The sequence below is a fragment of the Anomaloglossus baeobatrachus genome, chromosome 10, assembly GCF_048569485.1.
Source record: "Anomaloglossus baeobatrachus isolate aAnoBae1 chromosome 10, aAnoBae1.hap1, whole genome shotgun sequence".
Classification (NCBI taxonomy): Eukaryota; Metazoa; Chordata; class Amphibia; order Anura; family Aromobatidae; genus Anomaloglossus; species Anomaloglossus baeobatrachus.
The window spans coordinates 191,142,471-191,156,098 of record NC_134362.1 but is presented as its reverse complement, the minus strand read 5'-3'; the positions used below and the strand labels follow the sequence as shown (position 1 = coordinate 191,156,098).

The 13,628-nt window shown below is 53.3% G+C and overlaps 1 protein-coding gene across 1 annotated transcript in view; it reads left to right on the top strand.

Annotated features, from left to right (window-relative positions):
* The window catches only part of DHX38 (DEAH-box helicase 38), a 178,840-nt gene that overhangs the window by 80,076 nt on the left and 85,136 nt on the right, over positions 1-13,628 (top strand). Inside the window, exons 10-11 of the mRNA XM_075326033.1 lie at positions 13,096-13,203; positions 13,329-13,444. Coding sequence (XP_075182148.1) covers positions 13,096-13,203; positions 13,329-13,444 — 224 coding nt within the window. The remainder of the gene's footprint in view (positions 1-13,095; positions 13,204-13,328; positions 13,445-13,628) is intronic.

The following is a 13,628-nucleotide window of genomic DNA, read 5'->3' as shown; positions in this document are numbered from 1 at the left end:
GGGATGCTGTTCATGACACCGTCCCATTGTGTGCATGCTCCCCTGTAGCACGTCGTCTGCCGGGGTCTCTAGCACTTCGTCTGCCGGGGCTCTACTAGTTGTGGCCAAAGAAACCTCCTGTCAACCCTGTCCATGGACAGGGACGGAGTAGTCATAATATAGAGACTTGCACCCATGGGCAATCTACTTGAACAAAAGGCAGCTCTTCAGGGCTTTGATACTGACATCGCTCTCAATCCGGATACACAGGGTGGTAACGCCATACGGAATGATCCTATACCGTCCACCAATGGAAGGTTGGATCTTTCTCCCTCAGCTCCCCCAGTGGAGATAGGAGACGAACAGGAGAAGTTCCTTTTCAGTGTCTCACGCAGATATTGAGTTTTTTTCTGGCCACGCTGACTTCAGAGAAGCAGTCCAGGAACACCACGCTTACCAGATAAGCGTCTTCTCCAAACGTTTTTAGGATACACGTTATCCCTTTTTTCCCCTGACGTGGTCAGCGCTGGACCCAGGGTCCAAAGGTGGATTCTCCAATCTCCAGGCTTGCATATAGAGCCATAGTTGCACTGGAGATGGGGCTTCACTTCAAGATGCCATTCACAGACAGATGGACTCTGGTTGAAATCTGTCTAGGAGGCTATCGGCGTGTCGGTTGCTCCGGCATCCACAGCCGTATTGGCAACCTAACCTTTTCTGCTGTTCTTGCGCAGCTGACCTTGAGCAGGGACATCTGTACCGCAGAGGCGTCCGTAACCCCGCAATGTCTGCACTGCGACTTACCCTGTTAATGCTGTCCTAAAAGTACAGTCGAGGTTTCGGTCCTTCCCAAGCTCCGGCAGGTCCCAATTGTCCTCGTGCAAAAGGGCTACAAAACCTCAGACGGGCTCAGATTCCGGCCGGGCTCAATCTCGCCCAAGGATGGCCGTCGGAGGAACCGCTACCAAGGCGGTCTCCTCAGGACTCTCAGCTCTCTCTCTCTCTCTCTCCGCATCCGCGGTTGATGGCAGACTCCCCCGCCTTTGGCGACATTTAGCTGCCACAGGTCACAGACCGGTGGGTGACGGACATTGTGCTCACGTGCACAGGACAGTGTTCTGTTCTCGTCCTCCGACTCCATTCTTCAGAACGGCCCCACCTCTCCACCGAGCAGATGCCCTGCTGCAGCCGGTGGACGCTCTAAGAGCAGAAGGAGTGGTGATCCCTGTCCCCCCTCAGGAACGAGGGCGAGGGTTTGTACTCCAATCTCTTTGTGGCTCCAAAAATGGACGGTTCCTTCCGTCCTGTTCTGGTTCTGAAACTGCTCAACGAGCATGCGAACGCCAGGCGGTTCCGGATGGGATCCCTCCGATCCGTCATTGCCTCAATGTCTCGAGGGGACTTCCTTGCCTCAACAGACATCAAAGATGCCTATCTCCACGTGCCAATTGCTACGGAGCACCAACGTTTTCTACGTTTTGTGATAGGAGACGAACATCTTCTGTTCGTAGCTCTGCCATTCAGTCTGGCGACAGCCCCACGGGTGGGCACCAAGGTCATGGCAGCAGTGGTAGCAGTCTTGCACTCTCACGGACACCCGGTGATTCCGTACTTGGACGATCTACTCGTCAAAGCAACCTCCCTCGAGGCATGCCAACGCAGCCTGAATGTTACGCTGGAGACTCTCCAGACTTTCGGGTGGATCATCAATTTGGCAAGGTCAAATCTGTCTCCGACTCAATCACTAACGTATCTCGGCATGGAGTTTCATACTCTATCAGCCATAGTGAAGCTTCCGCTGAACCAGCAGCGTTCACTGCGGACAGAGGTGCAGTCTCTCCTTCAAGGCCAGTCGCACCCCTTAAGGCGCCTCATGCACTTCCTAAGGAAGATGGTGGCAGCCATCGAGGCAGTTCTCTTTGCGCAGTTTCATCTGCGCCAACGGCAATGGGACATTCTCCGCCAATGGGATGGGCAGTCAACCTCCCTGGACGGGAAGTCTCCCTTTCCCTGACGGCCGAGGACTCTCTGCAATAGTGGCTTATTCCCACCTCATTGCCATAGCCCCCATCCTGGGCAGTGGTCACGACAGATACGAGTCTGTCAGGGTGGGGAGCAGTTTGTCTCCGCCACATGGCTCAGGGGACGTGGACTCAGCAGGAGTCCACCCTTCAGTTCGATGTGCTGGAAATCGGGGCAGGGTATCTTACCCTATTAGCTTTCCAAAAGTGGCTAGAAGGGAGCAGATCCGAATCCAGTCGGACATCTCCACAGCGGTGGCATACATCAACCACCAAGGAGGGACACGCAGTCAGCAGCCTTCCAGGAAGTCCGGCGAATCCTCATGTGGGTGGAGGACACAGCATCCACCATATCCGCAGTTCACATCCCGGGCGTAGAAAACTGGGAAGCAGGCTTCCTCAGTCGCCAGGGCATGGACGCGGGGGAATGGTCCCTTCACCCGGACGTGTTTCAGGAAATCTGTTGCCGCTGGGGGGGGGGCCGGACGTCGACCTAATGGCGTCTCGGCACACCAACAAGGTCCCGGCATTTATGGCACGATCGCGCGATCACAGAGCTCTGGCGGCAGACGCCTTAGTGCAAGATTGGTCGTAGTTCCGGCTCACATATGTGTTTCCACCTCTGGCACTCTTGCCCAGAGTACTGCGCAAAAATCAGATCCGATTGCAGCCGCGTCATACTCGTCGCACCAGACTGGCCGAGGAGATCGTGGTACCCGGATCTGTGGCATCTCACGGTCGGCCGACCGGGGTCACTACCAGACCGACCAGACTTACTGTATCAAGGGCCGTTTTCTCCATCGGAATTCTGCGGCCCTGAACCTGACTGTGTGGCTTGTGTGTCCTGGATCCTAGCGTCTCCAGGATTATCCCAAGGGGTCGTTGCCACCATGAGACAGGCTAGGAAGCCCACGTCTGCTAAGATCTACCACAGAACGTGGAAGGTTTTCTTAATCTGGTGCTCTACTCAGGGAGTGTCTCCCTGGCCATTTGCATTGCCTATCTCTCTTTCCTTCCTACAATAGGAGTTAGAAAAGGGCTTGTCGCTAGACTCCCTCAAAGGGCAAGTCTCAGCACTATCCGTGTTTTTTCAGAAGCGTCTAGCACGTCTTTCTAAGGTGCGCACGTTCCCGCAGGGGGTTTGTCATATCGTACCCCCGTACAAGCGGCCGTTGGATCCATGGGATCTGAACAGGGTTCTAGTTGCTCTCCAGAAGCCGCCTTTCGAGCCTCTGAAGGAAGTTTCCTTTTCTCGCCTGTCACAGAAGGTGGCGTTTCTCGTTGCGATCACATCGCTTCGGCGAGTGTCTGAGCTGGCAGCTCTGTCATCCAAGGCTCCCTTCCTGGTGTTTCACCAGGACAAGGTAGTGCTGCGCATCATTCCGGAGTTTCTCCCTAAGGTAGTATCCTCGTTTCATCTTAATCAGGATATCTCCTTACCGTCCTTTTGCACTCATCCGGTTCACCGGTATGAGAATGATTTACCTTTGCTAGATCTGGTGAGAGCACTCAGAATCTACATTTCACGCACGGCGCCCGTACGCCGTTCCGATGCTCTTGTCGCTGGTACGCGCAAGAGGTTGCAGGCTTCTAAAGCCACCCTGGCTCGATGGATCAAAGAACCAATTCTGGAAGCCTACCGTTTTGCAGGGCTTCCGGTTCTTTCAGGGCTGAAAGCCCATTCAACCAGAGCCGTGAGTGCGTCCTGGGCGCTACGACACCAGGCTTCGGCTCAACAGGTGTGCCAGGCAGCTACCTGGTCGAGTCTGCACACTTTCACCAAACATTATCAGGTGCATACCTATGCTTCGGCGGATGCCAGCTTAGGTAGAAGAGTCCTGCAGGCGGCAGTGACATCCCCGTAGGGGAGGGCTGTTTTGCAGCTCTAACATGAGGTATCTCTTTACCCACCCAGGGACAGCTTTTGGACGTCCCAATCGTCTGGGTCTCCCAATAGAGCGCTGAAGAAGAAGGGAATTTTGTTACTTACCGTAAATTCCTTTTCTTCTAGCTCTTATTGGGAGACCCAGCACCCGCCCTGTTGTCCTTCGGGATTTCTTGGTTGTTTGCGGGTACACATGTTGTTCATGTTGAACGGTTTTTCAGTTCTCCGACGTTATTCGGAGTTAATTTGTTTAAACCAGTTATTGGCTTCCTCCTTCTTGCTTTGGCACTAAAACTGGAGAACCCGTGATACCACGGGGGGGTATAGCCAGAGGGGGAGGGGCCTTGCACTTTTTAGTGTAGTGCTTTGTGTGGCCTCCGGAGGGCAGTAGCTATACCCCAATCGTCTGGGTCTCCCAATAAGAGCTAGAAGAAAAGGAATTTACGGTAAGTAACAAAATTCCCTTCTATCTCCACGTACCGATTGCTCCAGAGCATCAGCGCTTCCTGCGCTTCGCCATAGGAGACGAACACCTTCAGTTCGTGGCACTGCCGTTCGGCCTGGCGACAGCCCCACGGGTTTTCACCAAGGTCATGGCTGCAGTAGTGGCGGTCCTCCACTCTCAGGGTCACTCGGTGATCCCTTACTTAGACGATCTGCTGGTCAAGGCTCCCTCTCAAGAGGCATGCCAGCACAGCATCACCGCTACTCTGGAGACTCTCCAGAGTTTCGGGTGGATCATCAATTTTCCAAAGTCAAATCTGACACCGGCCCAATCGCTGACATATCTTGGCATGGAGTTTCATACCCTCTCAGCGATAGTGAAGCTTCCGCTGAACAAGCAGCGTTGACTACAGACGGGGGTGCAATCTCTCCTTCAGGGTCAGTCACACCCCTTGAGGCGCCTCATGCACTTCCTGGGGAAGATGGTGGCAGCAATGGAGGCAGTCCCTTTCGCGCAGTTTCACCTGCATCCTCTTCAATGGGACATCCTACGCAAATGGGACAGGAAGCAGACGTCCCTCGACAGGAGCGTCTCCCTCTCTCAGGCAACCAAAGCTTCCCTTCGGTGGTGGCTTCATCCCACTTCAGTATCGAAGGGGAAATCCTTCCTACCCCCATCCTGGGCGGTGGTCACGACGGACGCGAGTCTGTCAGGGTGGGGAGCGGTCTTTCTCCACCACAGGGCTCAGGGGACTTGGACTCAGACAGAGTCTTCCCTTCAGATCAATGTTCTGGAGATAAGGGCAGTGTATCTTGCCCTAAAAGCGTTCCAGCAGTGGCTGGAAGGCAAGCAGATCCGAATTCAGTCGGACAACTCCACAGCGGTGGCTTACATCAACCACCAAGGAGGAACACGCAGTCGGCAAGCCTTCCAGGAAGTCCGGCGGATTTTGATGTGGGTGGAAGCCACGGCCTCCACCATCTCCGCAGTTCACATCCCGGGCGTGGAAAACTGGGAAGCGGATTTTCTCAGTCGCCAGGGCATGGACGCAGGGGAATGGTCCCTTCACCCGGACGTGTTTCAGGAGATCTGTTGCCGCTGGGGGATGCCGGACGTCGACCTAATGGCGTCCCGGCACAACAACAAGGTCACGGCATTCATGGCACGTTCTCACGATCACAGAGCTCTGGCGGCAGACGCCTTAGTTCAGGATTGGTCGCAGTTTCAACTCCCTTATGTGTTTCCTCCGCTGGCACTGTTGCCCAGAGTGTTACGCAAGATCAGGGCCGACTGCCGCCGCACCATCCTCGTCGCTCCAGACTGGCCGAGGAGGTCGTGGTACCCGGATCTGTGGCATCTCACGGTCGGCCAACCGTGGGCACTACCAGACCGACCAGACTTGCTGTCTCAAGGGCCGTTTTTCCATCTGAATTCTGTGGCCCTCAACCTGACTGTGTGGCCATTGAGTCCTGGATCTTAGCGTCTTCAGGATTATCTCAAGAGGTCATTGCCACTATGAGACAGGCCAGGAAACCAACGTCCGCTAAGATCTACCACAGGACGTGGAAAATATTCCTGTCGTGGTGCTCTGATAAGGGTTTTTCTCCCTGGCCATTTGCCTTGCCCACTTTTCTGTCCTTTCTTCAGTCCGGATTGGAAAAGGGTTTGTCGCTTGGCTCCCTTAAGGGACAAGTCTCTGCGCTCTCTGTGTTTTTTCAGAAGCGCTTGGCCAGACTTCCACAGGTACGCACGTTCCTGCAGGGGGATTGTCACATCGTCCCTCCTTACAAACGTCCGTTGGAACCCTGGGATCTGAACAGGGTGCTGATGGTTCTTCAGAAACCACCGTTCGAGCCAATGAGGGATATTTCTCTCGCACGCCTTTCGCAGAAAGTGGTTTTCCTAGTAGCAGTCACTTCACTTCGGAGAGTGTCTGAGCTAGCAGCATTGTCATGCAAAGCCCCTTTCCTGGTGTTTCACCAGGACAAGGTGGTTCTGCGTCCGGTTCCGGAATTTCTCCCTAAGGTGGTATCCCCCTTTCATCTCAATCAGGATATCTCCTTACCCTCTTTTTGCCCTCATCCAATTCACCAATGTGAAAAGGATTTGCACTTGTTAGATCTGGTGAGAGCACTCAGACTCTACATTTCTCGTACGGCGCCCCTGCGCCGCTCGGATGCACTCTTTGTCCTTGTCGCTGGCCAGCGTAAAGGGTCACAGGCTTCCAAATCAACCCTGGCTCGGTGGATCAAGGAACCAATTCTAGAAGCTTACCGTTCAGCTGGGCTTCCGGTTCCCTCAGGGCTGAAGGCCCATTCTACCAGAGCCGTGGGTGCGTCCTGGGCCTTGAGGCACCAGGCTACGGCTCAGCAGGTGTGTCAGGCGGCTACCTGGTCGAGCCTGCACACTTTCACGAAACACTATCAGGTGCATACCTATGCTTCGGCGGATGCCAGCCTAGGTAGGCGAGTCCTTCAGGCGGCGGTTGCCCACCTGTAGGACGGAGCCGTTACGGCTCTATTATGAGGTATTATTTACCCACCCAGGGACTGCTTTTGGATGTCCCAATTGTCTGGGTCTCCCAATGGAGCGACAAAGAAGAAGGGAATTTTGTTTACTTACCGTAAATTCCTTTTCTTCTAGCTCCAATTGGGAGACCCAGCACCCGCCCCTGTTTTTTTGTGTACAAATGTTGTTCATGTTGAATGGTTTCAGTTCTCCGATATTCCTTCGGATTGAATTTACTTTAAACCAGTTTATAATTTTTTCCTCCTTCTTGCTTTTGCACCAAAACTGAGGAGCCCGTGGGAGCACGGGGGGTGTATAGGCAGAAGGGGAGGGGCTTTACACTTTTAGTGTAATACTTTGTGTGGCCTCCGGAGGCATAGCCTATACACCCAATTGTCTGGGTCTCCCAATTGGAGCTAGAAGAAAAGGAATTTACGGTAAGTAAACAAAATTCCCTTCATTTCTTTGTCGCTCCATTGGGAGACCCAGACAATTGGGGTGTATAGCTTCTGCCTCCGGAGGCCACACAAAGTATTACACTTTAAAAAGTGTAACCCCTCCCCTCTGCCTATACACCCTCCCGTGCATCACGGGCCCATCAGTTTTTTGCTTTGTGTTCAAGGAGGCAGACACATTCACGCAAGCTCCACATTTTAGTCAGCAGCAGCTGCTGACTTTATCGGATGGAAGAAAAGAGGGCCCCTAACAGGGCTCCCGGCATGCTCCCTTCTCACCCCACTCTGGTCGGCGGTGCTGTTAAGGTTGAGGTACCCATTGCGGGTACAAAGGCTGGAGCCACATGCAGTTATCCTTCCCCATCCCTTAGGGGCTCTGGGAGAAGTGGGATCCTAACCGGTCACCATGCACTGGGACCGGGCTCCCTCCGCAGCCCCTGGGGGAATCTGACGGACAGGAGACCGGGTATCATCAGGGACAACAGCTCTGGGAGGGCCAGGCAGGGAATCTGGTGGACACACAACCGCTGAGGGCGGTCGGTAAGCCGCACCGGTTACCAGGTGCTGGTCCCCCCGGGTGCCGAAGTGTATATATATATCCATATATTGTATACATTTGCTCTGTTCGGCCGCATTATTTGCTTTTGGCTATATACCCTCACTGATTGCTCTAAGAGGAGACAACAGCATGTCGTCCGCAAAAAGCAAGGGTGCCAAGGCACAGGCTTATTTTGCAACCTGTACCTCTTGTGCGGCTATGTTACCTGCAGGTTCCACATACCCTCATTGTGTGCAATGCTCGGCCCCTGTGACACTCACTCAGCCGGAGCCTCAGCCACTGGTGGGACCCTCGGCCCAGGTAGAACCACCGGCTACCACTGTCCAGGTGGCAGGGACAGAGTTTGCAGTGTTGGCTGAGAAACTTTCTGAGTCACTTTCACAATCCATGGCTCAGTCTATGGACAGATGGTCTGCTAAGATACTTGAAGCTTTGCAGTCCAGACCGGTAACACAGGCCCCGGGCACTGTTGAATCATTGCCCCCAGGCCCCCCTCGGTCGGCGCAGCAAAGTGCTCCTGGGGTGACTCCTAGGTCCCACGGTGAGGACTCCGACACGGACCGCAGTCCCAGACCGGCTAAGCGGGCTCGCTGGGAGCTTCCCTCGACTTCATCACACTGCTCAGGGTCTCAGCATGAGGACTCTCTGGAGGATGAAGCGGAGGTGGCAGATCAGGGCTCTGATCCTGACGCTGCTCTCAATCTTGGTACACCTGAAGGGGACGCCATAGTAAATGACCTTTATAGCGTCCATCAACCAGGTGCTAGAACTTTCTCCTCCAACTCCTCCGATTGAGGAGTCAGCTTCTCAGCAGGAGAAATTCCAATTTAGGTTTCCCAAACGTACACGGAGTGCGTTTTTCGATCACTCCAACTTCAGAGATACAGTCCAGAAACACCGAGCATTTCCGGACAAGCGCTTTACTAAGCGCCTTAATGGCACACGTTACCCCTTCCCCACTGACGTAGTTAAGGGTTGGGCTCAGTGTCCCAAGGTGGATCCTCCAGTCTCTAGACTGACGGCTAGATCCATAGTAGCAGTGGCAGATGGTTCATCGCTCAAGGATGCCACTGACAGGCAAATAGAGCTCCTGATGAAATCCATCTATGAAGCCATAGGCGCGTCTTTTGCTCCAGCATTCGCAGCCGTATGGGCACTCCAAGCTATCTCAGCTTGTCTGTCTGAGATTAATGCAGTCACACGTGCCTCTACTCCGCAGGTTGTGTCTCTAACCTCTCAGGCGTCGGCTTTTTCGTCCTACGCCATGAACGCCGTCCTGGACTCTGCGAGCCGTACAGCGGTAGCATCCGCCAATTCAGTGGCAGTTCGCAGGGCCATGTGGCTACGCGAATGGAAGGCAGACTCTGCTTCCAAGAAGTTCTTAACCGGTTTGCCATTTTCTGGCGACCGTCTGTTTGGCGAGCAATTGGATGAAATTATTAAACAATCCAAGGGAAAGGACTCGTCCTTACCCCAGTCCAAACCAAACAGACCTCAGCAGCGGAAGATACAACCGAGGTTTCGGTCCTTTCGGCCCTCAGCCAGGTCTCAATTCTCCACGTCCAACAGGCCACAGAAGGGCCAGAGGAACTCTGCTTCATGGAGTTCTAAGTCACGTCCTAAAAAGACCGCCGGAGGAACCGCCCCCAAGGCGGCCTCATCATGACTTTCGGCCTCCCCAAACCGCATCCTCGGTCGGTGGCAGGCTCTCCCGCTTTTGCGACGCCTGGTTGCCACATGTCCAAGACCGATGGGTGAGAGACATTCTGTCTCACGGTTACAGGATAGAGCTCAGCTCTCGTCCTCCGACTCGTTTCTTCAGAACATCTCCGCCCCCAGAGCGAGCCGATGCTCTTTTTCAGGCGGTGAACACTCTGAAGGCAGAAGGAGTGGTGATCCCTGTTCCCCTTCAAGAATGTGGTCGCGGTTTTTACTCCAACTTGTTTGTGTTGCCAAAAAAGGACGGATCATTCCGTCCCGTTCTGGACCTCAAACTGCTCAACAGACACGTGAAAACCAGACTGTTCCGGATGGTATCTCTCCTCTCCGTCATCGCCTCGATGTCCCAAGGAGACTTCCTAGCATCAATCGACATCAGGGATGCTTATCTCCACGTGCCGATTGCACCAGAGCATCAGCGCTTCCTGCGTTTCGCCATCGGAGACGAACACCTTCAGTTCGTGGCACTGCCTTTCGGCCTGGCGACAGCCCCACGGGTCTTCACCAAGGTCATGGCAGCAGTGGTGGCAGTCCTACACTCTCAGGGACACTCGGTGATCCCTTACTTAGACGATCTTCTAGTCAAGGCACCCTCCCGGGTGGCATGCCAACACAGCCTGAACACCGCTCTGGAGACTCTCCAGAGGTTCGGGTGGATCATCAATTTCCCAAAGTCAAAATTGACACCGACCCAATCGCTAACTTACCTCGGGATGGAGTTTCATACTCTCTCAGCGATAGTGAAGCTCCCGCTGGACAAACAGTGTTCACTACAGACAGGGGTGCAATCTCTCCTTCGAGCCCAGTCACACCCCTTGAGGCGGTGATGGGAAGATGGTGGCAGCAATGGAGGCAGTTCCATTTGCGCAGTTTCATCTGCGTCCACTCCAATGGGACATTCTCCGCAAATGGGACAGGAGGTCGACGTCCCTCGACAGGCACATCTCCCTTTCTCGGGCAGCCAAAGCCTCGGCTTCTTCCCACTTCTCTGTCGAAAGGAAAATCCTTCCTGCCCCCATCCTGGGCTGTGGTCACGACGGACGCGAGTCTGTCAGGGTGGGGAGCGGTCTTCCTCCACCACAGGGCTCAGGGAACCTGGACTCACACAGAGTCCTCCCTTCAGATCAATGTTCTGGAGATAAGGGCAGTGTATCTCGCCTTAAAGGCGTTCCAGCTGTGGCTGGAAGGCAGGCAGATCCGAATTCAGTCGGACACCGCCATGGCGGTGGCGTACATCAACCACCAAGGCGGCACACGCAGTCGTCAAGCCTTCCAAGAAGTCCGGCGGATTCTGCTGTGGGTGGAAGCCATAGCCTCCACCATCTCCGCAGTTCACATCCCGGGCGTAGAAAACTGGGAAGCAGACTTTCTCAGTCGCCAGGGCATGGACGCAGGGGAATGGTCTCTTCACCCGGACGTGTTTCAAGAGATCTGTTGCCGCTGGGGAACGCCGGACGTCGACCTAATGGCGTCCCGGCACAACAACAAGGTCCCGGCATTCATGGCACGGTCTCAAGATCACAGAGCTCTGGCGGCAGACGCATTAGTTCAGGATTGGTCGCAGTTTCGACTGCCTTATGTATTTCCCCCTCTGGCACTGCTGCCCAGAGTGTTACGCAAGATCAGGGCCGACTGCCGCCGCGCCATCCTCATCGCCCCAGACTGGCCGAGGAGGTCGTGGTACCCGGATCTGTGTCATCTCACGGTGGGTCAACCATGGGCACTACCAGACCGACCAGACTTGCTGTCTCAAGGGCCGTTTTTCCATCTGAATTCTGCGGCCCTCAACCTGACTGTGTGGCCATTGAGTCCTGAATCCTAGCGTCTTCAGGGTTATCTCAAGAGGTCATTGCCACTATGAGACAGGCCAGGAAACAAACGTCCGCCAAGATCTACCACAGGACGTGGAGGATCTTCTTATCTTGGTGCTCTGATCAGGGTTTTATTCCCTGGCCCTTTGCCTTGCCCACTTTTCTGTCTTTCCTTCAATCCGGAATGGACAAGGGTTTGTCTCTCTGCTCTCTCAAGGGACAGGTATCGGCGCTTTCCGTGTTTTTTCAAAAGCGTCTAGCCAGGCTTCCGCAGGTACGCACGTTCCTGCAGGGGGTTTGCCACATAGTCCCACCTTACAAGCGTCCGCTAGAACCCTGGGATCTTAACAGGGTGCTAACGGCTCTTCAGAAACCACCTTTCGAGCCGATGAGGGATGTTTCTCTTTCACGCCTTTCGCAGAAGGTGGTCTTCCTAGTGGCAGTCACATCACTTCGGAGAGTGTCTGAGCTAGCAGCGCTGTCATGCAAAGCCCCCTTCCTGGTGTTTCACCAGGATAAGGTGGTTCTGCGTCCGGTCCCGGAATTTCTCCCTAAGGTGGTATCCCCTTTTCATCTCAATCAGGATATCTCCTTGTCTTCCTTACCTTCTTTTTGTCCCAATCCAGTTCACCAATGTGAAAAGGATTTGCACTTGTTAGATCTCGTGAGAGCACTACGACTCTACATTTCTCGTACGGCGCCCCTGCGCCGTTCTGATGCGCTCTTTGTCCTTGTCGCTGGCCAGCGTAAGGGGTCGCAGGCTTTCAAGTCAACCTTGGCTCGGTGGATCAAGGAACCGATTTTTGAAGCCTACCGTTCTTCTGGGCTTCCGGTTCCCTCAGGGCTGAAAGCCCATTCTACCAGAGCCGTGGGTGCGTCCTGGGCTTTGCGGCACCAGGCTACGGCTCAGCAGGTGTGTCAGGCGGCTACCTGGTCGAGCCTGCACACTTTCACGAAACACTATCAGGGCATACCTATGCTTCGGCAGATGCCAGCCTAGGTAGGCGAGTCCTTCAGGCGGCAGTTGCCCACCTGTAGGAGGGGGCCGTTTTACGGCTCTTTTTATCGAGGTATTCTTTTACCCACCCAGGGACTGCTTTTGGACGTCCCAATTGTCTGGGTCTCCCAATGGAGCGACAAAGAAGGGAATTTTGTTTACTTACCGTAAATTCCTTTTCTTCTAGCTCCTATTGGGAGACCCAGCACCCGCCCCTGTTCCCTTCGGGCTGTTGTTCTTTTGTGTACACATGTTGTTCATGTTGAATTGTTCTTTGGTTCATGGTTTAGTTTTCCGAACATCCTTCGGATTGAGTTTACCTTAGACCAATTTATAAGTTTCCTCCTTCCTGCTTTGGCACCAAAACTGATGGGCCCGTGATGCACGGGAGGGTGTATAGGCAGAGGGGAGGGGTTACACTTTTTAAAGTGTAATACTTTGTGTGGCCTCCGGAGGCAGAAGCTATACACCCAATTGTCTGGGTCTCCCAATAGGCGCTAGAAGAAAAGGAATTTACGGTCAGTAAACAAAATTCCCTTCATCTATCACACACACATTGTATGTATGTATGTATGTATCTATATATCTGTGTATGTGTGTGTGTGTGTGTGTATATATATATATGTATATATATATATAATATAATTATTATTATATATATGTATGTGTAGTAGTGGTAGTAATAAAAATAATAATTATATTTTATTTTTGTAAAGCCTGAACCTGTTATCCCAGTTCGTGACGCAACTTCTGACATGGCAATCATCTCCCGCAAAGGCAGCCAGCTGGTGCGGAAACACCGAGAACAGAAAGAGAGGAAAAAGGTACAGCGGATGCATAAATAGTGTTATATCCAGGTTCATAGATCATGAAGGCTTCACTCTTGTTTATACCTGTATTTAACATTAGACCTGTGGGTTTCTTTTTTTTTTTTTTTTTTTTATTCTAGGCTCAACACAAACATTGGGAATTGGCCGGGACGAAGCTCGGAGATATAATGGGCATCAAGAAGCAAGAGGATGAATCTGAGAAGCCAATGAATGAGGACGGTGCTGTGGATTACAAGTAAGAAAAAATGTGTTGCATTCCCTGTTATTCGAGATGAATGAATAAATGAACTGGAACTGGTCTGGCATCTATGTCAGTAGCCCTTGAGCAGGTAGCTATGGGCTTCTGATGTGGCTGTCAGTCCATGGTCCTGTGAGTTAAAAGGAACCTGTCACCAGACTTGGTGACTATAAGCAGCAGC